This window comes from Apostichopus japonicus, chromosome 4, assembly GCF_037975245.1.
Source record: "Apostichopus japonicus isolate 1M-3 chromosome 4, ASM3797524v1, whole genome shotgun sequence".
In the NCBI taxonomy this organism is placed as follows: Eukaryota; Metazoa; Echinodermata; class Holothuroidea; order Aspidochirotida; family Stichopodidae; genus Apostichopus; species Apostichopus japonicus.
Window position 1 is genome coordinate 24,961,280 of NC_092564.1, and position 25,237 is coordinate 24,986,516.

Here is a 25,237-nt window from a genome sequence, read left to right on the forward strand (position 1 = left end):
GCCATTCGAAAACGGAAAAAGGGTTTTAAAACAACATTATAATAGATGGCGCAGTCATGCAAAGACGAATTACTTACTCCCAGAGCTTTAGAAAAGTTCGCGAACATGAACTTATAAACTGATATAGCCCTAAGTTGAATTAATGATCTCTAGATGTAAATACACGGTCTCTTTGGCAGGGAAGTCGAATATATATATGTTAGGCTCAAATATAAATGGTCGAGGTATTATCCTTGTCGGTTCAAGTCGGGAGATGTCTTCCCTGTTTCAATGAGTTTTGACATCTATAGATGGCAGCTCCGCGGTAGAATTTAACTTAAAAGGGTTATTTTGTTCCCTGGTGATCATCTACCCCTCCCCTATCCCCACCCCCACCCTTAAACCCTTCATAGCGTTCTCTGTATTACATAGGTACTTTATATATATATATATATATATATATATATATATATATATATATATATATATATATATATATATATATATATATACGGCAGCGTATACACAAGGTATTAAATATCCCGTAGGCTAGAAACACTTGCAATACAGAAGGCATAACGATGGCAACAGGAAGTCGTTTGAAAATGATGATCATTTGTAAATAGATTCTGTAAAATATAGATGGATATATATACAATGAATGAGGATGAACCCATAATCCCTTCTCCGTTTCATGCTCTGATGTGCCACTATACCCCTCCTCCACCCCTCCCCTCCACTTCCTCGCGTAGACAATGTTGCGATGCCCATTAAAAGTCGCATGGTCATAAAAATTTAAATTTGCTAATAAAGTTTGATATGTTTGCTGTGAGTTGTTAAATTCCCGAGTTTTGCAAAATGTACTGACATGTTCCAATAAGACTTTGCTTATAATAATCAAATCTGTTTGGTTTCAAAATAGACTACATTCGTCGCCATCGTTACCATGGTTTTTAATATTTTTGTTGAAACATGACTTTAAGCACTGAATATTGTTCTTGATATAGCATAGCCTAAGAAAATAGGGAAAAAAAAAATCGACATTTGAGTGTCTGTAATGTTTCTACAGCTATTCCGGTTATAAGGTATTCAGCTATACGGTTAATCTATGGGATATTTCTTAAGGCAGAATATTAGTTTCAACATGTCATCGGCTATATATGGTCCAAGAATATTAAAAGAAGCATCGGAATACTACAGTAATGTTTCTGTTGTTATTGAGCTTTTCAAGATCATCACCTTTACAAGATGCTGAACCTCTGGAATACTCCTTTAAGGCTAAATTGTTGATGACGTCAGCTCCTCCGCGTAGGCCTCAATGTTAGTGTTAATTCATCGTTTTATATATTCTAATAATCCAACCCAAATATGTTCGTTTGACTTCATATAAACGACAGAGCACCCTTGGATAACAATCATCACCATTTGTGCTTGACAAATTTCTAATGCAACGTTGCATCCGATGAAATAACCTAATGGTCTGTATGTTAGACTAAGTAGTCCAGTCACTTTAATTGATGAACTTCACGTGTTTAAAGGTTACTAAAAGTAACATCGAAACACAAACATGCATGGAGGGATAGCAATATGTTTGACGGTCTACAACATATCAAAATAAATTTTGTGCATATGAAACCATCCATTAAGGGGTGATTTTGAGCGTATAAAAACCATACTTTAAAGCAGCATTTTGCGTCCTTTTCTATGATTTTTCTCAACCTCACTGATTCCACTTTGCCATAATGACATACATAACTAGCTAATCTATTTATATTTTACTTCAAATGGTGGCATAAAAGTCGAAAAATTTGCAACTTTCAACTTTGTTGTTCTCCAAGATATTTTCCGTTGGGAACCCAATAAACCTCGCCCATAATATGAATATTTAAACACTACGAACGTCATTGACAGATACGTAATATAACACCACGCTTGATTTGTGTACAGTCTATATGGCAGTTGTACCAGGGAGTTGCATAACAACTCCCTGGTACAACCAACGCGAAGTCTTGAATCTATTTTTAGCAACGGCTCATAACTAAACCTGCATCTCTGATTGGTTGAATTCAAACTAGTGGGTTTGGCGGAATTGTATGCGATTAATTTTAACTGTGAAATTTGTCGAGGACACTCTTCTCATTTATCGACATAAATCGTTAATTACTCGCTAATTAACGCTCTTGGCAGGGTGAAACTTGGATGGTATCTTAGATAGCTGTTTTATGATTGATACATGTAAAAAAATCGATGCACATGTTAAAAAAGTGGAAAAAAGCGACCCAACGCAAAATGCTGCTTTAAGGGGTTATTTTGTGCATATAAAAACCATACTTTAAGGGGTGACTTTTGTCATGATTTTGTGCATGTGAAACCATCAGTTTATGGGGTGATTTTCTTCATGATTTTGTGCATATGAAACCATCACTTAAGGGATAATTTTTGTCATGATTTTGTGCATATGAAACCATCCTTTAAGGGGTGATTTTGTGCGTATAAAAACCATACTTTAAGGGGTGACTTTTGTCATGATTTTGTGCATCAATTTATGGGGTGTTTTTTCGTCATGATTTTGTGCATATGAAACCATCATTTAAGGGATAATTTTTGTCATGAATTTGCAGGCGCGTAGCCAAGGGGGGGGGGCGAAGGGGGCGGCCGCCCCCCCCCCCTTGAGCATATTTTTTACAAAATTTTTTAAGATTTTTATGATATCGCTAGTATTTTCAAAAGAGAAAATGCTAAGATGCAACTAACAAGGCATGGGAAGTGCCATTTCCGGCGATCTGGGAGGCATTTACAGCCAAAATTTTCTTGTACGCTTCGCGCCAACCATGGTGGCGCTACGCTTAGATAGTTTACAATGCCGAATCTACAGTTTCGCCCCTCCCTTGGCAAATTCCTGGCTACGCGCCTGTGAATTTGTGCATATGAAACCATCCTTTAAGGTTTGATTTTGTGCGTATAAAATCATACTTTAAGGGGTGATTTTTTGCGTATAAAACCATACTTTAGGGGGTGATTTTTGTCATGATTTTGTGCATATGAAACCATTATTAAGGGGTGATCGATTTTGTGCGTATAAAACCATACTTTAAGGGGTGATTTTTGTCACGATTTTGTGCATATAAAAGCATCCTTTTAAGGGGTGATTTTCGTCATGATGTTATGCATAATATGAAACCAACCTTTAAGGTTAAACTTGTTCAGAGTAGCTTTTCCAATGGTCAATCCTTACTTTCCAATGTAAAGTATAGATATATTCTTTGTAATAATCTGCATTATAATACAAGTGCGTCACATGCCACACCATTTTCATTGTCCTTGAAGGTTAGTTAACACATTTGCGATACAGTGTCGACATGCATGGACATCAGCGATTAGCCCACGGTACCTTACTCCTCACAAGACGCCTGCTCATTCACTAACAAATTGTTTTCGCGCCAATATTCTTTTCCATTTTCTAAGAAAACCGAAACAAGCTGTAACAACACAGAAGGTGAGTTAAACCGAAGAAGTCAAGAACGTCTTAGAAAGTCTTTAGAAAGTTCATTAAAGATTCATGAATATTTTAACACAATTTATAAAACAGTATATGCCATTGATAATTTGCATTGTAAATTTTCCCGACACACACGTTAACAACAAAAGTCCATATAGGCGTCTTGCAGTGATAAGATTGACACTAGCCTAGATTACGTTATAACTAACAGCTTTAAACTTCTGCCACCGTCCTCTTCGGGAATTGGTATCCTTCGGTTGAACTTTATGCACCAAGAAATCTCACAGCTGCCGCGCTTTTTAGGCAGTAACGCATTCTTACAGAGGGTATAGGGATCAGAGGGCACTCTGTGATAAGAGTTCATTCTATATGCACTATTTCAACTTCAAAAATTTAGCAAAAACTTCATTTTTTTTTTTAAATCTCACTGTGAAAATCTATCTTGCCATGAGTGCGACTGCGCATGCGGTTATTCCAATTCCGGGTCGCGCCAAGTGATACATACATCAACCCGTATGATATGTTGTACGTTACTTTTGTATACGATCTTGGATGTAACACAATCCCAAAAGTCAAGGACTGTAGGATTGAAGTTTTTTTGCGAACTTTCCTGAACTTGAAATACAATTCCATGTGGTCAAGTATATCTCAGCGACTTTTTAAATGATGTATTATGCATATGCCATGCATTAGGAAAGATTGGTTAACCTTGTAACTCTATATAGAGTTTTACTCGGACACCGTTTTAGACTGTTTAAGGCAAACTTGTAATCTTTTGAAGATAACAATGATAATACCCTCAAAATAACATTTCATCGCATCGTTGAAAGTCCTACCGACTATTTGCCTGCACAGCGGACGTGTATTACTCCTGTACCGGTTAGCTGCATCCGTAATACCATATATGTGGTACATATCCACACCTGCTACGAAGGTTAACCGACTTCCTGATCAACAAGTTTCATTAATTTAGTAACAAACCTGCTGTAATCATGGAGGTACCTCCATGCTGTAATCAACATGGTACGTTCAAAACTTTGTTTCTAAGTTTAGAAAGATCCAGAACCATATGGCTCTGTGAAGATCAACAGGATTGAGGACGCTATTTCGGATTGATGAAATTAGACGAAACAGTGGTAAACATTTTGGCCGGGGATTCACCAAACAAGCTTTGAGATTTTTTTCTTTCTTTCTTTCTTCCTTCCTTCCTTTCGGTTTTTCTATGTTTTTTTAATTTTTTTATAGTTCTTTGTTTCAAATATATGAACTGTGGAAATCAAAACAATTGAAGAATCTTTAGGCCACGGTTTGTTTTTGCAGAGTAGCTTAGGAAAATCTAATTTTCGGGGAGTCTATATATATATAGTGGAAGGACTGGACCAGAGTCAACTTGACCAAATGCTCTCCGTGGGCCGCATGGAAAGACGCCAACAATGGCAAACACGTTAGATCGGGGGGGGGGGGGGGCTTGCTCCTTGTGAACGTTCTACATAAGTTTTGTTGGGTGTTTACTGTTTAGAACACTAGCATGTGTGTGTGGTCTCACCCCGAGCTATTAATTCTCAGCACTCGTGCATGTAAAACATTTTATGTTCAGAAAGAATCTTAGGCTATTACTATATCATTTAACCAATATTAGGTAACAATAACAATGACAGTGACCGTAACAATGGAACTGACAATGGCAATAACAATGACAATGGCAATGACAATATAAAAAAATCTGGAAACGCAACGATCTAAAGCGCTTTAATTTACAATAACAGTTACAAGTACACCATTACATGAGTGCACCGACACAGTACTCCTCACAGGGTAACTCAGTTATCCAGTGTTTTGAACTTTTGACGGAATGATCGGACTGACCCATTAAAGAGCTCGTTAACCACGGATTGAGGATATCATCGAAGTCGCTTACACTTTATCAATTTTCTCAATCCATTGCATGCCGTTTTCTTACAAACTAAGTGAGAATGGAGAATGGGGCATGACATAAGTATTCTTTTTGGAGAGGAGGAGAGGGTGGGGCAATTTGGGGGAGGGGGTATCAGAAAAAAGCATTTTTCAATGAAAATGCCAATAATACTTTAGAAGATAGTTGAGCGGGATTCAAATATGATAATAAAGAATATTTAACCTCGTAGCAAAGTACAAATAATTTACTGTACTATGATATTAATATGCCTGTAGTAAAGTAAATGACGTTTCTTTGGTATGAAACGTGCGTGCAGTGTTTCAAGATGTTAATCGACTAACGGTACCGTACATTGAGAATAGGCCCAGACGATAAATTCCAAGAAATAGATTAATTCATAATCACTCTTCCTCAGTGCCCGGAAGGCCTTTTGCATACATTGCTTCCGGTTCATAGGTCCAACCAGCAGCGACGTTGGCCTCTTGAAATCATAGTGGTGCACATGGCCGCCTTTATTGAAACTAGCACTTCGCGATTAAGATAACTAAACCGGCCCCTTTACCACCTGACCCTGGCCGCACATTTGACTTATAGCTGCGGAGCCGGTATACCGATAGCCTAGCCCGGGGGGGGGGTGGCGGATGGACCCACTGATTCACCGGCTCGGAACCAGTCCGCCGCCGTGTCCGAGGGGCCCAAGGCCATCGCTTAGTGGATGTGTCGAAGACGCCTATTTTCTGTCGGTCGCCAAATATGCAAGTCTTATCCGAAGCGCCGAAAAGCGCTGCTGGTTTCAAGGCCCAAGAGCCGCCGATTGGATCACTTAAAACGTTAGAAATTCATCCCTCAGTCCATCGCTGAGCCTGGTGAATATTTCCCTGTTCTTCGGATCCCTCTTCTTCAAAAATCATCGTTTCGGTACTTTAATATGTTCCATATTAATGCATGTTATTCCGTATTTTACGTTCCTCAGCTCGCCCGGTCGGCCTCCGAAACCCCGATAACTATTTGCTTCTGAAGTGGCTCCTTGTACGACGAATTGATCATTTCCGTAATAACCAGAGATCCGGAGCTGCCTGGAGGCTGTTGTCAAAATACTAGCGGTCTAACAGTTTACACATTTCCAAAACTAGGGGAGCTGTAACAGTGGGAGGGTCATACCCTATGTAGCATTTTTTCATATTTATTGCAGTTGAAATTTGAACCTTGCAAATGGAAACCCCCGAGGGTAATATTGCATTATTATTATTATTATTGCATGTATATCTCCCTTATTCCATAAGCCTTTTCAAGTTTAATCGGGTCATAAATTTGCACTATCATACACATATCCAGATTTGCAGGAATGTCATCGGTTGCGTAGTTTTCCAGTGACCAGAAGTTTACCTTCACATCCTACACAATTAGCTATATTTACTGGTAACCGGTCACGAACAGACATGGCCGACAAAAGTGACAGTCCGTGGGGAAGAAAGTCCCTGGTTTTTCAAAAGCAATTCACCCGTTCTAAAGAGAAGGTTTGATATCAGTTTAAAACTTAACCGTTAAATATCAATTTGATGATTCAAAGTCAAAATCATGTCATTTTATGTCGATATTTTGTTAGAACTCTTCCGGGTTGAAGCCGCCCTTACCGTGTATTGTAACTAGGCCTAAGTCACCGAGTTGGTCATCCCACTTGCACAGTCAATGTTACAAGTTTATGATGTTTAGGCTAGGCTGTTCAAAAGAACATGCAACCAACATGTTAGGCTAGTAACCAATATCGTGAACAAATTTTGGGTATTATTAACCTCCATCAAAATGAGTAAAATTATGAGTTGGTTCTGATATTGATGTTTTATCATTTTTCTCTTATGGCCTTGCGTAACATGTATGTAAAGGGAACAATACTCTTGTTTTCTTTACTTTCCTGTTCAGATTTTTCCCCAGTTTCAAGAAATACCATTGTGTATCTTACGATTAGATTGCCTTTATTAATGTTAGTGATTTAGCCTAGGCCTAGGCAATACTTCGTAGGTATGCTTTACGATGTAACGTTACGTTTGCGACTTTATAGTGCAGTTTAACGAAGTTTTTAGTGTTAAGGATTGTGGCTAAATATGGCTGGCTTTGGTCTCTGGGAAAACTGTACAGTTGCTTTTCTCAAAGTAGGAAGAATTATTGAGACAAAACAATTTGGCTTTTGGCCTACAGTAACAGGATATGTATAGGCCTAAGCATTGACTTCTGTAAGTTCAAGGAAATAAAATAATCAGCAAAACAAGTGCTATAATAATTACACTATGCGCTGGCAATTATATTTTGCGTGGCCACAAATTTAAAATCGGTTCAGATTTTGTCAGAAACTATATATATCTTGACTTTTGTCAAAGAATGATTTAGATATTAATAGGTAGGCTTACCAGTAAGAAAGAACGGCCTGAATAACACAAAATGATTAGGAGCAAATTCATTGTCCATGATTAGCTTAAAATAGTTGGTGTTGTGACTTAAATACTGCCTGATGATATTGAATTAGGCCTTTCCTTAGCCAAACTTGTATTTAATTCCCAGGAATTAAAGATTTTATGGTGTTTACAAAGACATCAAGGTTGTAGGCTATGTGTACTATACCTCTCTCTGTGTACTGTAGCCAGTGCATTCGTTCAAATATGCATGCACAAACACGTGCAGGGGATCATTTACATGGTATCACATCGCAAAATGCTATGCATATGGGAAAATTGCTGTAAAAAAATGTGCAAAAATACATAGCAGTTTTGCTACATAGGGACCATAGCATTTAGTAAAGGAAAGAAAAGAGCTTTCAATACTACTGTACAAAGTCTAAGTACTAAACTTCCCGGACATGTCAAGATTAATTGAATGACATTACCATGGTGATAAAGATTTCCTTTTGTCGACCCGATTATGATGTGACTGAATCATGTTATTTCACCACTTTTGTCGAAACATTGGTCACTGATGCATTTAAATTTGGAAGTTTCGTTTCAATCACAAGAAATCACATATCAGCTCTTGACTAGCATGTCACATTGAAAATGTTGTGACTTGTTTAGGTAATCTCGTTTCTCCTTTGAATGTGATAGGGCATCTTCTATGAGATTGTAGTTTCTATGAATGGTTACCCTCCACAATAATTACCAGATGTTGAATGCTCAGTACAGTATATGCTTCTTTCCTGGGTGCAAACTTGCACTTAGTTTGTGATCATGCAATGGATATTTTTATATTTTTATTGGGGGGGGGGGGAGGCTTTTGGCTTATTTTATTTTGTAGGTTGAATAGAAATGACTAGTTGTATGAACTGTTTAACTTTGCAGTGTATTTTTATTTTAAAGCAAAGTTGGTGATGAGTATAGTGTGTGTACATACTCATTTACGCTTTTGCTTCGTAGGTGGCACAGATCGCTTCTCAGTCCGCTGAAGTCCTTTTCTTTAGACTAAACTTTTAATCCTTTTTGCTGTTTCATTTCCGTTGTACATACAGTTATAATATATACCACTTGTTACTACTAATGTGTTTGTTGAACAATACTTACGTCAGTATCATCCCCTGTGGTATGCTTCAATATCAGCCAGCGTTTTAAGTCACTGAATCAAGTCTCCAGTTGACTCTAGTCAAATTTTGTGGCACTTTTGCATCTTGCCCCAAAAAGACTCAGTCAAAGCAAGAGACTTTAGATAATGGAAAGGAATTGAGTCCCTCTTTTTCTAGACGAAAAAAAAGAGTAGAAAATCAGTGCCGCTATGTACTAACCACAGTACTAACGTCAGTGTATATTATTGTGACATTAATAGTGTTCCTAAGCTATGTGCACAGTAAACTGAGGTCAACTTAAAGACAGGTTACTGAAAGGCTATAGAGTTAGTTAGGATTCACTCGTTCGTTCATTTGTTTGTTCGTGGCAACTTTGTCAAGTCAGCTACTGACTTAAGTTCACTCAGACAGTTTGTTTACTTGACATTGTTTTCTTGATTTGAAAATGTTCCTGAGTGACTAAATGCAAATTGGTAAATTAAGTGACTCAGGTTGTGACTCATTCCACCACAGTTGAATGAGACCTAAACCAACAGTAACTCATTGCAACACTGATATCAGCCGGATGTCTGAGGATATCATTACAGTACGTGTAAGATGGTCAATATCAACCTATAACAGTACGTGTGCATTCTCACCACTAGTATTGTCTACCTGCACTGTAGTATTTACAATGGTACTGTACTGCTGGGAGGGGGGGGGGGAAGGGCATGAGGGAATGTGCACCCCCGGAAAAAATGTTCGGTGTCTTAATGAAACTTCCCATGTCCAAAAAACAAAAGAAGGAAGTTTTTTACTTCCATAATGTTTTAACTTTTTGACAACTATCTGACTTCCATAGAATATAATTCACTTACATCTACCTCCAATATTGATCATGAGATTTGATGTAAGTTCTGGAAATGATGAAAAATGAAAAGCTTCAGAGGGTCTGGCGACCTTCACCCCACTAGCGGTCCTATGGCAGCCCCTGGACCCCATGGCTGACATGGCGTCTGGCCTCCGGTGCAAGCTTGGATTAACCTCATTCTCTGCCCGCCCCCCAAAAAAGTGTTGAGCAATCTCTTTTTATTTTGTCCCCTCCCTCACTTCCACATGTCTGGCGATGCCACTGAGTAAATTTACAGACTGAATTATGTTCAATATCAGCCTGCAACAGAATGTGTGCATTCTTACAATTTAGTGATAACCTGGCCACAGTAATAACGATATGTTAGTGTGGTAAATATCAGTCATATAGCAGCATGTGTACGTTCTTACAGTACAGGGTTAGCTTTACCTATGGCAATTAAGCTACTGTAAGAACGTAAAATATATCTACTTGTGGTAATATTGTATATATGTGTAACTTCTTACAGTGCACAGGCCACAGGGTTAACCTTAACTATGGTAATTAAGCTAAGTACTGTAATATTGTAAAATATATCTACTTGTGGTAATATTTTATGTGTACATTCTTACATTTCACAGAGTTAACCTTAACTATGGTAAGCTTCTGTGAGATGTCAAATACATATATCTACCTGTGGTAATATTGTACTGTATGTCTGCATTCTTACAGTACAAGTGTTAACTTGTACACCACAGTAATTGTAATATGTAAGAGTGGTTAGTAATAGCCTATAACAGTATCTCTGTTACCGATTAACAAGTCATAGAACTGTTTTACTTCCCTTTCCCCAATGTAGTATCCTGGAACACCCAAAATACTAAACCATTTCCTGCCTATACACATATCTGCAATAAAATTGAAGTTGGGTTTTGGGAAATTACGCACAGTGCTGTTTACATACAGTATTTGTGCAATGTGTACTGTCTGTAGGTACCATGTGAGAATGCTTTAAATCCACTTTTAACCAGGGGAAGCATAAAATATTTTATATACCTTACTTAACAACTCTGTGTTAGTTAATATTTAAGTCTATCGGTTGTGATCATACAGTAATTCTGTTTACCCTGGACATAACATCACTTCCTTTCATATCATTTCCTACACTCTACTGTACAGTAGATACTGTACAGTACTGTAGGTACAGAGTGTACCTGTAGCTTGTAGAAAGTACAAAATCTACAGGTTTCACCTTCCGGTCTATGTATAGTATTCCTTGAAATAGACTTATCCTGTCCAGGGTTTATAGCCTTTTATAAAAACATTTTTTATAAGAATTCCAGATTGATGCATTGTGAAAGAGTACAGTTTTGTGTGTTCACCTCTATGCAGTTTTAACTTCTGGTTGACCAGTACTGTATATATTTTGCAACACACACATTATCTGTAATGTCTGAAGGTCACCGTTGTGTAAGTTTTTAGACACACATTGTCTAATTTGAACAGTATTTATAGGACCAATCTTTTTAGAATTATGCCTAATGATTTTGTTTACAGAGTTGGTTAAGTTTTTGACAAAATAGGATGGAGTCATACTGTACCTGGAAAAAAAATTATGCCTTTCAAGTAGACCTAATGAGAGAAAAAGTTCTCTTTCTTTGTACGAGAACTATGCTTTGTAGATTGATTTTTCTCCAAGATTAATTTTTCTCCAAGATTGATTTTTCTCCAAAATCTAAATATGATGTCCTGTTTATTATGGGAAATTAGACTGTGGTAGTGGATAAATGTATATATGATTATGGATAAACTTGGTATAAAACAGCTATCAAATACTGTATGCATAATGCATAAATTTACCATTTTACCGACATTCCAACTCGGGAAACGAAAAATCATGCATAATGCAGGAACTTGCTGCACAGATTTATAAGGTTTGGGATCACCCACATGTACAGTATTTAGCATAACGTAGCATCGGTCTTGAATAATCTTCCAAGGTACATCCGTGACTTTTCCGAATTTGCACAGTTGAAAAAAAACCTGGAATCTTCCAAATGGGGAAGTCTTTGGATTAAACGTTTTGCTAAATCATCACAGTGATTGTTATAATAAAACTCTACGTAATACATACTCGGTGACTAAAATCTATTTCCGTTCACACTGTGAACTGTAGCAGTCTACTCACTTTTTTGTTCACTACAGTATTTTGATCTCTGTCATTGCGGTGTCAAGGTCTGTCACGCATCAATGCTTGCAGTTTGCATACAGTCATCTGAATATATGATACATGTCTGTGTGTTTGTGTGTCTGTATGTACAACAGTACAGTATATATGTACATCTCGGAAATAATTTGTAGGAAAAAGCAAAAAAGTGATGTGTTTTAGAAGGATATGTATTGTCACTTGTGTTACAAGTATGGAGACAAATTTCTGTACGCTTTTTCACCTGAAAATGCCGCATACACATAAGAAGTGTAAACGTGTTTACTGTACCTGACCATCAAATAGGCTAGAAAGAAATATTGGGGTAATGTTTATTCCAGCTCACCGTGTCTGTAGTCCACCAAAGTCGCACCTGTAGGGAACTGTGAAGATAAGACATATAACGTAAGGGTTTGCAAGTTGCAACTGATACGATGAAACGTAACATGGAATTTGTGGGACACAGAATGTCCTGTACAACACTAGGCAGCAGGTAATGACTTGCTGATACTGTTAAGTGGCAGAACACAGACAGTGGTTGTTTCTACATGTACTGAATAGTATTGAACTCTGTATAATTATGCTTAGATTCATTTCAAGACATCAATGCTTGGGTCAGAGACACAAATTTACCAACTACGCAAAAACAGGGAATTTTTTGCATCCAAATTTGTCATACGAGTTTTGAAGGCCCTCAACTTTGTCTCTTATTTAAACTACTATCGATCCTGTGTGCATACCAAAATTGCTACTGTACCTGTACATCTTTGCACAGTTTGTAAAGTAATTTGTCCATTTCCCATTCGGTATTTTGCTATTCTATACCGGTTTCCCAAAAATGTGGCAGTAATCTAAGACAGGAGCAAGTGGCATCCTGTACTGGTCACGGATGGCAAAATAGAATGTAGCCTGGATTACTTTCATAGTTTTCATTCATGAGTCAGGAATAACTACCTCGTTTCGTATCTTCTCACCGTTTGAAGTGACTTGACTATACAAGTATAAACCATCAAGAAGTGCCTAAAATACAAAGGACGACATGAAACGTGTAATTTCTAAAGGTGAATTGTCCGTCGAGACTAAAGATGAACTCTTTCTGACTGTGCCATGCTATAAATACAATGTTTGAATAGCTGTAGAAATACTGTATCCAGAAAGCACTAATTGTATTGTACAGTACATTTGACAGTTGTGTTTGAGTTTTGTGCTTCTCCATTGTTTGATCAATTGTCTAATATTCTTTGCAAGTAATCAATCATATACTGGTAATTACAGAATCAGTACAAGTGATGGACATGTCGTTAAGTACATAAATTGACAATAACGTGAAATATTCGAGATATTTAAAATTATACATATATACGTAGTAAATGGTGTACATTCTCACCAAGAACGTGCTATGTCGTTCACAGTTAATTCACTATTTAGCAATTGCCGTCTTTTCAAAGGTTGAGTAAACACGTGATGTTAAATCTTGACGTTTAACTCTTGTACTGTAATTTAATACATGTTGATACTTTACATATGACAGCAGTACCCTCATATTTTGCCACAAATTTGAGAGAAATAACAATCAAACCTGTTCTAATGTATATCTCTCGTTTATGGGATGCTGAAATTTCAATTCTACAATTAATGTAGTACAGTATGCTGCATTAACCTGCAGAACAAAGGATTTAAATTTGCACCATGGTCGTCATACAGATTTAAAGGTCTTTTTAGATAGCATGATTCCTTTGTTCAATGTCTTTAATCGACCACACAGTTTCTATGAGTGAACAAACAGATTTTCACACGGCCCTCTTTGCCTCGTCCTCATTTTCAGGTTTTGCAGAAACTTGGAAAGTCGGATGAGACCCGAGATGAAATCTTTGAATGCTACACCCAAAACTTGACAACCCAGATAGCAAATGCTTCGAAGCTAAACAAGGAAGTGAAGAACTACCAAGCTTGCTGCAGAGGTAAGGAAAGAAGCAATATTAGATACTGTATATATATATATATACAGTATATGTACAGTATGTTTATATTGTCCCACTCATTGCCGTTTCGAATACCCAAATGATTCGCAAATCACTTTCAGTTGGAGAGCGTCGTGATTCATCTCTATATAAAACATGTCAGCAAACGAGACAAGTACAGTATTGCTTGAGATAGGCGGTGGTGCCTACAGTGGGAAGACAACCTCCCTTGACTGGTTTCATGAACCTCTGGACATGTGTAATGTCCGTGGTTAAGGTGTCCACATACAGAGCTGGAGTCCCAGATTCGAATCCGGAATGTAGGCTGGAAGTTCTTTAACCGTTCTCTGTTTTCCTCCAGCTCATTGCCGTTTCAAATATCTATGTATAGATACATATATATGTATTAAAGTATCATTGATAGTCTAAAATAAAGGAAATTGTCCTACTCAATAACGCAATATGATACCTCACTGTATGAAGACAGGTAGGCGGAAGTGGGAAGTATTTTACATTGATTATTCAGGAGCAGTTATCTTATACAGTAATCAGATGTGAACTTTGAATGTTTAATCTGTGATAAAATAATCCATAGTGTTTGTCACATTGTTTCCCCATTGCCATATGTGCAGTAGGGTCAACATGTTTCTTGGAAGCCTACAGTAGTATACTGATGAGGTTGTTTATATTAAGGTGCAGTAATCTAGTTTGTGTTAAATTGACTGTAATGGATAGGTTTAACTTTTCGGTTTCGTTGCGGAAGGCTCTGTAACCTTTGCAGTCATGCTGGCGTGTGTGTGTATGTATGTATGTGACGGCTAGCTTGTACACACGATATCTCAACAAACACAAGCTGAATCAATGTCATAATTGGTAGGTAGGTTCCCTACGATGAGTAGATTGTGTTTGGTTCCCATGCCATGAATATTAATAAATGGGCAGGGCTTAACGTAAACTCTGGTTCATACTGGTACGGTAATGTTTGTACATAATAAGCACACTTTCATGACGTCTCCAACTTTATGTAATTAATATTTCATCAAATTGCAAGAAATGGCTTTTAACACAAGACATGGTTTTCATCCGTGGCATATGAGGTTTATCACACTACATTTGTAAAATCTACCTCTTTGTTTTTGGTGTGCATTTCATGAATATTAATCAGTGAACATAAAATTCTTTCTCAGATATCTCTGAAATGGTATGTCTAATTAGCTTTATACATGTACTTGGATAATAAAATGTAAGTATATAGATACATGTTTATGGGATCATAAAAGTTGACCTCATTAATATTCATGCATGTATCTCTTTTAATACTATGTCACTAAATAGACTTTGCCGACATGATAACTGATTCCTGGTACAGTCCTTTATATGTTGCCGCATTAGGCAATAGATAATCCCTCTTCATTCTGGTGTGCACAAGTTTATGAATATTAACATGTATGGCTTACCACACTATGAATATGTTTGGGCATCGGAACCACTAAACGTTCCGTCTATTTTCGGTTAACACATCCGTTCTGTGCTGTTCATTGAAACAAGCTGCTTTTGGTTTTACTTCTCGTAAGTTTTTCTTACTAATATTTCTTAGATCTTTGATCAAACCAGTTCACTGTCTAGACTCTTTTTTTCTTTCACAATGACCAAAACTTGCGATTCATCACAGATTACATTTCGTTTCATTTCATTTATTGATTTGTTTGATCACAACATTCAGATGATGAATAATAAGCACATATAAAAGTAACAAAAATACAGAGAGTTGTGAAAGGAAATGCTCCAAAAAAAAACCTTTATGGCTTAACGAGTACTTAACTTTTGAACATTGATGATGCTCATGCAGATTTTTGAACTACAGCATTTTTTTTTGGGGGGGGGGGGTCGGCAATACCAATTTGTCATTGTGAGTTATGGCCAAACAAGTAGTGAGAAGTTATCAATGCTTTCCCCACATAGAAACTTTCTGCCCCCTATACCAGACCCTATACCTATACCGACAGTTTTGGTCGTAGAATAAGTAGAAGTGTACGGTGAATACCAACTCATTCTGGACGTGGTAGACACAGAGTGTTGTTGTCATGACAATGCAAGCAAGCTGTGAGGAAAAATTTCTGTGCGATACAAGTTTCGATATTCCACAACAGAGTGTTGTGGGGCGTAAGTGCGATACTTGTTTACCCAAACACAAAATCTGTATTTTGTTCAGAAAAGACTGCTGACTCGCGGATATTATTTTTTCTCTTCTAAAAGAATATTTTTCAGGTTTCTTCGCTTCGAAAAGGAATATTTCAGAGGTAGATTTAGTTTTTGATGCGTAAAGGAGGAACTTAATGTTTGAAAGTGTCTCTTGGTGGCCAGTTATAGTTGTCACATTTTGCACCAGAAAGAAATGGGAGTAACTAGGGGTATAATCATACTGTATTATGCACATAATAGAATGTTTTTTCTTTTGTTCAAGTTTGTTGTATATATCTATGATATGACACTTGTTTGCTTTTCGAGTGCACTTTTGGTTCAAAACATAATACACTGCAAAATGACACTGGAAATGGGCACATGGGAAATGGAATGAAAATTTCACCTGTGGATGCTTAGATAATATTCCTATTTCTGCTGAATAAACCATAACCCCTGAAGTCTACTTTAATCCTACCCCTGAATTATCCTGTTAAAAAAGAATCGTACAGAGTGCTCTTAAACCTCTCCTGTTAATCTCCTTGGCTCATTTTGAGGTTTTTTCCGTAATTATCCTTGAATCGTTGGATGTTTTTATTAATTTTTTTTCCCCCCTTGTCCTCTCTCGGTGTTGCAGCTATGGGCAATGCCAGCAGCAGTCTCTACAATACCCTTGAAGAAATTTATGAAGAAGAATGGGATGGACAGAGTGAACTGGGAAACATTAAAGAGGTATGGCGAATTATGTCCAGATAAGGTCAATTTTAATCAGTTCTCTTAAAGCCTGGCCTTTGCATAATATTTCAACCATGTTCATTACGAAGATGGAGAGTTTCTTACGAACGATGGGTTACAAAAAATGATTTTCAACTTTTCCTTTTAACTTTTAACTTTAAAAAAAAAAAAAACTCTTTTTTTCCCTTCAACTTTTCCTTTTACGTTCAGTATCTCTCAAAATGTTTTGTTCTTTTTTCTACAAACTTGGTTTGTAAAAATCATCTTGACTTCATACCTTCTTATAAAAATCTGTTATTCATTTCTTTTAAAACAAAAATGGAAAGATATATCCTGATTAGTTTCTTCTCTTTTTTGGGATTTTCTGCAGACTCTCGGATTATTATGGGATGACTATCAGAGGAAGCTGTTGGATCAGATTTTCAATCCAATTATTCGATATCAGAGCAAATTCCCTGATATGAAGGTAAAATTTATGTTTTTTTTTTTTTTGGCCTGTCTTTTTCTTTGACCTTCATCAGGACTCCCCCCTCCCCCTCCCTCCCCCTCCCTCCCCACTCCTCCCTCCCCCAATGAAAATTTGTTTCAATGTAACACCTCATCAGCTCAATTGATGGAGTTTTCATCGTTATCCAAATCATGAATGATGTAATTCATATTACCCATATTTTTTTCTTTGTGGATGTGTTTTTTTTGGGGGGGGGGGAGGGTCACATAATGTAATGTATTGAATAAATATTATTAACAAAATGCTAATAGCAAATTACCATAAGTGCAGCTTAGTCACTAAATTCTTCCTAATTTATATTTATTGGGAATGAAAGATGCCATTCGAGATTATCTTAAATAATAGTTTTTTTTGAAGGCATTGTGAAATAAAACCACACAAAAATAGTTACTGACTCGGTCGTTCCCTCAAAATACCAACAATATTCATCAATGAAGATATTAAACAAGGAATAGAAATGCAAATAGAAATAGAAGAAAACTGTAAATAAAAGATAAATTAAGTATCAAGAAAATGCCAAAAAAAAACACACAGAAGGATGTAAAAGAAGGGAAAAACAGTTTCGAAGTACCTGTTGTATGTGTATGCAAATTTGAAACAGTTGCATTCATTTAATATTGTACACAAATTGGAACTTTGAACTATAGTTCAAAATCATGTGCTCATTAATTATAAAGTGTCTCTGGAGAGCTTTCCTAGTTTATCTATAACTTTTTTATGAAACTACATACATAAGAGAACCCATAAAACTGTACTTTTTTATTACTTTTGACACAAGGTGAATATAAAATTAGAGCAAGCAAACACTGTGCATATAGAACTGATTTAATGAGCTACTCAGCACTATCTATTGTTTTCATGTTCCTTTTAGAGTGCGATCTCCTCGCATTAGTTCTAAACACATAAACGACGAAAAATTAAACCGTTTAGAATCGTCAAAAGCCGGTCTGCTCTGTATCTTGCGACTGAACCATCAATAACGTTGTGAGCACAATGCCTGGGTTTGCAGTCTTAGGCTGAGCGTATAATGCAAACGGTTGAACAATCGATCGTTCGTCCCGATAGTCATTTATGGCATTGTACTGTGTATAATGTGGGGAATAGAAAGTACTTTAGAGTTGGCATTTTGAAAGGGAGTTGGCCTTGATGTGAAAATAATTAGATTAATAAACTCGTTAACAACCTGATGCACTTTCCTTTTTGCGGTTTATAATTCAGCTAGCTTGTGTTTAGCGAGTTTTACTTCGTATTCTTTGTAGCTTGGGTTTCTTCATAACTAGAGTTTGGCACTCCAATTAAATATCTTCTTGCCTCCCCCCACCCCCTCCTCTTCCCTCTTTTTGGTGGTCTCAGGGTTCCTCTTTGTCCAGCATCATGTCAAGTAGATCTAGTATTGCTGTATATGTGTGATGACATGGTTTGGGAGCTTGAGGATGGGGAGAGTGTAAAAAATGTAATGGAATTTAAAGTTTGTTCATGGTAAACAATGATGGTACTCATTTATTGATTCTTTGTTCTAATTAAAACATTTGTTCTTGGAACTAGTGCAGGAAGCATCTGCAGCTCAAACTATAACATATACCTGGCTTATCATTCCCCTTTCAGTATTCATCTAATAATTTCATATTTTGAGGAAGTCTGTTGCGGGATTTTGGTTTTGAACCGAAACTGTTTTTTCGGCCACAGCAATACATCTTCTGTACATATCAGGGAAGGATTTAATGTTTTTTTGTGTAGCAGGTTTTGAAGGCTCTCAGTTTTGTCTCTTATGAAATACTACTGATTCCATGTAACAAAATGGCTGTACATCTTGGACTCTCATAGTAAATTGACCATTTTGCGATTCGATACCGGATAAATAAATCCCGGCACATCCATCTCACCAGTGAAGTCATTTTGGGGAAGATATTATGCCGAGAGAAAAATGTATTTTAAGAGATCAACATTTTTGTTGGCTTGTTTTCAGAAAAAAGTGGAAAAGAGGGGAAGAAAGTTGATCGACTATGACAGTGCCCGACATACGCTGGATGGTGCCAAAGGGAAAAAGGATGAGGCTAGATTGGCAAAGGTGAGCTAAGTGCCGGAATAAATCTTTCTCCTTATCCTCCCCAACCCTTCCCCCTCCCTTTCCATGCACCATCACCTCCTCCACCCCCCCCTCTTCCTCAAAAGTAAATGAATCATTGTCCATCTTAGATGTGGTCTAATTTTAGATATTTTCATCTTTTGTCCACAGTTGCAAGAAAAACCTGTGGTTGTTCTTTATGATGACACCTTCTTTATTAACACTTTTTGGTTCCTTGCTAAAAGCAAAGGAACCTATGTATTCAGGTTGGCGTGTGTGTGTGTGTGTGTGTGTGTGTGTGACGCTTAAGCTTGTATGCACGATAACTCAACAAGGGATTGACTGATCATGATCAAACTTGGTGGGTGGGTGGCCCATAGTGAGTAGATGAACCCTATTGTTTTTGGTGCCCACAAAGGTCACCAAAGGTCAGTTATGGTCCAAAAACCCAAAATACTAAAACTGCAATAATTCCCAGTGCCAATGTGCGACAAGGTTGATATTTTGGGACAAGTTGTGAACTGGTTAGGGAAACATTTTGAAACTTAACGGTCATGTGATGTGAGGTCACCAAAGGTCAATTAATGTTAAAAATCTAGTTTTTTTGCGATAACTTGAGAACGAATTGTCCGTTAGGGTTGGGAGTTGCTTCAGTGTAATCCAATTGTCGACCCACATCTGGGTGACCCTTGACCTCAATTTGACCTCTGGTGACCTTTTCATGTTTTGGGGATTTTTACAGTTTCGATGCTATTTTCAGATGTCAAAGGTACCTTCCGATCATAAATATCGATAGGTTGACCCCCGTGTGACCTTTGTGTGCGAACTTATAAGGGGTCAAAGTTTTCGGTCGGAGTTAGGATGGCTGTACAGACTTATCGTGTTGATTTTTGGAATCAGTAGATCAAACTACATTTGAAACCAAGGTCAAAAGGTCAAAGGTCACATTAGAAAAAATGTGCTTAGTTTGGGAGAAAACGGGCGAAAAAGAAAATGTTTGGTTTTGATGCTAGATTTGGATATCAAAGGTACCTTCCGATCAAAAATGTCAATGGGTTGACACCCGGGTGACCTTTGTGTGTAAAGTTATACAAGGTCAAAGTTAATTTTCAGACATTTAATGCAATAACTCCCAGTGCCAAGGTGTAACAAGGTTGATATTTTGGGACAAGTTGCAAATGGTATAGAGGAATATTTTCAAACTTAACGGTCATGTGATCCGAGGTCATCAAAGGTCAATTAATGTTAAAAAACTAGTATTTTGGGTGAGAAAATGGGCAAAGAAAAAAATGTTTGAATTTTTACAGTTTTGATGCTATATTCACGTCTCACCAATCAAAAATGTCAATAGGTGTACCCCAGGTGACCTTTGTGTGTGAAGTTATATGAGGTCAAAGTAAATTTTCAGACATTTAGTGCAATAATTCCCAGTTCCAAGGTGTGACACAGTTGATATTTTGGGACAAGTTGCAAATGGTATAGGGGAATATTTTCAAACTTAACGGTCATGTGATCCGAGGTCACCAAAGGTCAATTAATGATAAAAAACTAGTATTTTTGTGATAACTTGAGAACGAACTGTCCGTTAAGGTTGGGAGTTGCTTCAATGTAATCCAGTTGTCGACCCGCATCTGGGTGACCCTTGACCTCAATTTCACCTCTGGTGACCTTTTCGTGTTTTGGGAATTTTACAGTTTCGATGCTATTTTCAGATGTCAAAGGTGCCTTCTGATCATAAATGTCAATAGGTTGACCCCCGTTTGACCTTCGTGTGCGAAGTTATACGAGGTCAAAGTTAATTTTCAGACATTTAATGCAATAACTCTCAGTTCCAAGGTGTGACACGGTTGATATTTTGGGACAAGTTGCAAATGGTATAGGGGAATATTTTCAAACTTAACGGTCATGTGATCCGAGGTCACCAAAGGTCAATTAATGATAAAAAACTAGTATTTTTGTGATAACTTGAGAACGAACTGTCCGTTAAGGTTGGGAGTTGCTTCAATGTAATCCAGTTGTCGACCCGCAACTGGGTGACCCTTGACCTCAATTTGACCTCTGGTGACCTTTTCGTGTTTTGGGGATTTTTACAGTTTCGATGCTATTTTCAGATGTCAAAGGTGCCTTCTGATCATAAATGTCAATAGGTTGACCCCCGTGTGACCTTCGTGTGCGAAGTTATACGAGGTCAAAGTTAAAAAATATTAATGAGGTCACAGGTCAAACGTGAAAAACTCCCAAGTTGCAATGACTTGGCTACTATTTATTGGAATTTCGTCAAACTTGGTATGATATTGGTAGATAGTCTCCACACACTGATGTGTGTTGCAATTGATATCATGCATGTTTATAGGGGGGGGGGGGGCCTAGCATTATTTCGTTATGAAAAGTTTGTATGCACAATAACTCAACAAGGGAATGACCAATCATTACCATACTTGGTGAGTGGGTGGCCCATAGTAAGTAGATTAACCCTGTTGATTTTGGTGCTCATTTCATGAATATTAATGAGGTCATGGGGTCAAACGTGAAATACTCCAAATTGCAATTACTTGGCTACTATTACTAGTCAGAATTACGTCAAACTTGGTATGATGATAATGGTAGATAGTCTTCACACACTGATGTGTGTTGCAATTGATATCAGGGCTTAGCATTACTTTGGCAACAAAAGTTTGTGAGCATAAATTACTGTTGTTGTATTAGGGCTTTGTTAGAAATTTCCCTATGAATGGAACTAATGAACAGCAGCAAGGAACCATGAAATGTTTTCATTCTGGTTTATTCCTTGCTAGAGGCAAAATGAATCTAGGTGATATTGATGGCATGTGTGTGTGTGTGTGTGTCATGCCTTAGCTTGGCTTGTAAACATGATAACTGAAAAAATTATAGGGTGGGTGAAATTCATATTTGGTGCCCTAGATGCACCTTATTGAGTAGAAGAATCCTATTGTTTTCTGTGAGTTTAGAGGTCAACATAGGTCAAAGACTGAAAACCTTTTAAGCATGATAACTCAAAAATGGTATGATGGAGGAACTTGAATTTGAAGTTGAAGAAACTCATTGTTTTCTGTGGAGGTCAAAGGTCATTTGATGTGAAAGTCTGGAAACTTTATGAACACGATATACCTCCAAAAGCAAATCTTGGATGAAATTCATACTGGGTACGTGGGATGCACCATACTTAGTAAAAGAACCCTGTTGTTTTCTGCAGGGGTTAAAGGTCATTAGAGTTCACCAGATGCTAAAGTGTGCTAACTCCAAAAGTAAAGCTTGGATGAACCTTATACTTGGTCTGTGGCTCTGCCTTATTTAGTCAGACATACATTCCATTCTGTGGAGGTCAAAGGTCATTTGAGCTCAGCAGAGGGCAAAGTATGAAATGCCAAAAAAAAAGTCAAAAAAAAAATCAAAAGAAAGGAAGGGGCTCTAAATACTAACAGTTGGGCTATGTTATTCAGTTGTGTGTTGGTAACAACGTTTAGTAGATTTAGTCATACTCAAACTTTTGATGTGATTAAAATTCATTGAAACTTTAACAAGCATATCTGGTTGATTCTTTCACTACAATCTTCGATATTGGATACCCTTGTTTACAGCTTTTGGTTTTGTCTGTTATTCTTTACCGGTTACGCTTTCGCTTTTGTAATCACGCAGGCTGAAGAAATACATGCTGAAAAGAAGAAGAATTACGAAGACATAAATAATGATCTTCACGAAGAATTACCCGATTTATACGACAGGTGAGCACAGTCACATATTAAAGATAAATGGAAAACAAAAACATGCTATGTATGGAGATGTCTCGGTTGAAAAGGGTCATGTTGAAGGCTCCCATTTTGATCCAGTGTGTGATCTCATAAATTTACCATCATCGGGAATTATCTTTCCTTTCACCCGTTTTCTTGGTTTTTCTTCTTTTCGTCTGTTCTGCCATTAACAAAGAAAGAAAAAAACATGGAGTATGTTATTATTTTCAGTTTTCGTAAGGAAAGTAAACAACGTTCCTACAAAAAGCAATACAAGTATTCAAAGCTGTTTCTGTGAACAGTGATTGTTGAACAAACTTACGTTGTTTTGGTATTTCTGGTGCGGGAGATGTGGTGTGGTTGTTCTTTCACTGGCTGCACTGCAGTGTTGGTGCAAAGTGGGTGCCTTCACCTCCCTCATGTTAGCAACTTGTATTTAAAGGTACAGTTGGCAGAATGCTGGGGTACACACTCATTGATGGGATGTTGGGATGTTACGTGACCGTCCTGGAAGCAAGAATGGGGGTGTGACGATGACCCCCCTGACTCATGTTTCTCTGAAGACTTGATACAAGCCAGAGATCGTCCAAGACTTGATATGATAATAATAATAATAATTTATTTTATAAAGCGTAAAATCCACAAAAGTGCTCTAAAACAATATGTAACAGTACATAAAAAAATACATGACACAAAATATGTAGTAAAAATGCAGAATTAAATACAATATAAATGTTTCTGTCATAAGCCAGAGATCATTCAAGACTTGATATCAGCCAGAGATCGTCCAAGATCATTACAAGGGTAGGGCTTGATGTGGGCTTCTGTTGGTTTCACTAAAATAATAGGTAGAATAGAAAAACAATATTTTGGCATTTGCATCATGTGCAAAACGGCACTTAATCAAAGATGGTGACCAAACACACAGTAGTGGATAATGAAAACATTAAACATTTAAAAATGAGTGGTTCTGTGATTTCAGCTTTATTGCACACATCAACAGTCTTGGTGTACTATGTAAGAGGGAATATCAGTATAGTAAGATTCATACGCTGTGCCTGTGTGACATTTTAATATCAAACCATGATATCTCATATGGTACAATTTTCCATTTTGTTTTAATGATGTTTACTCACAACAATTTTTCTGTTTTCATAGGCGCATTCCATTCTACGCTCAAACCTTCCAACAGCTGTATTCAGCAGAATCCACGTTTCACGAAGAAGTCGGGAAAGCTATGAGCCAGCTGAGTGACATCATGGCTAACTTGAATAAAGAAGCTCAAGTGGGCACTTACAGTATCAAAAAAAAGTAAGAAGGTGTTTAATGATTGACTTATAGATGGCAATCAGGATAGTAATGATGCCGAGGTAATAAAATTGAGGACAATGATTTAACATGTGCACATATTCTGGTAGCCTCAAGTCTGCGGTATGTATAGTAGTATATATGTACTGTATGTAGTGTTGTATGTGCAATATATATAGGATTATGTGTACAATATATAGTATTATACGTACAATATATATATATATATATATATGTATATATATATATATATCAATATATATAGTATAACAGAGAATAACTTAGTGTTCAATTTTGTGTTTGTTTTGTGTATGGTTTCTGTGTAGAAAAACTGCTATACTTCTTTGCACTTGTATAGCAACTTGACCATATCTTGCATACAGTAGCATTTTGCGATGCAATACTGTATAGATTATTCCCTGGTATATATGTACTATAGCAGTATATTAACTGTGTAAGGTTTTACGTGTACCATACATAGTATTATGTATATAGTCAGTATTGCGAAGTTCGGAACACTGCGCAGTTCGGACACCTCTAAGAAATGCACAATTTCACCCTGATAACCTACAGCAAGAGCCAATTTCACAAAAAACTACGAAGCTACAGTTATTTTCTCTCCAAAATAACCTGTGTGCTAGCAAGTACTTACATATTTGTCTCTAAAAGGAAGTTATAGTTTTGGGGTGTTTAAATCTTAGGTGTCCGAACTTTGAAGTGTCCATGCTACTATACATAGTATTATATGTTCTGTATAC

General features: G+C 37.1%; 1 protein-coding gene across 1 annotated transcript in view; it reads left to right on the forward strand.

The window, feature by feature from the left end:
- The first annotated feature begins 6,754 nt into the window (after positions 1–6,754).
- LOC139966910 (myc box-dependent-interacting protein 1-like) overlaps positions 6,755–25,237 on the forward strand; it is a 30,638-nt gene continuing 12,155 nt past the window's right edge. Inside the window, exons 1-7 of the mRNA XM_071970380.1 lie at positions 6,755–6,910; positions 13,798–13,933; positions 16,752–16,846; positions 17,220–17,315; positions 19,324–19,425; positions 23,080–23,165; positions 24,330–24,482. Coding sequence (XP_071826481.1) covers positions 6,833–6,910; positions 13,798–13,933; positions 16,752–16,846; positions 17,220–17,315; positions 19,324–19,425; positions 23,080–23,165; positions 24,330–24,482 — 746 coding nt within the window. The 5' untranslated portion in view covers positions 6,755–6,832. The remainder of the gene's footprint in view (positions 6,911–13,797; positions 13,934–16,751; positions 16,847–17,219; positions 17,316–19,323; positions 19,426–23,079; positions 23,166–24,329; positions 24,483–25,237) is intronic.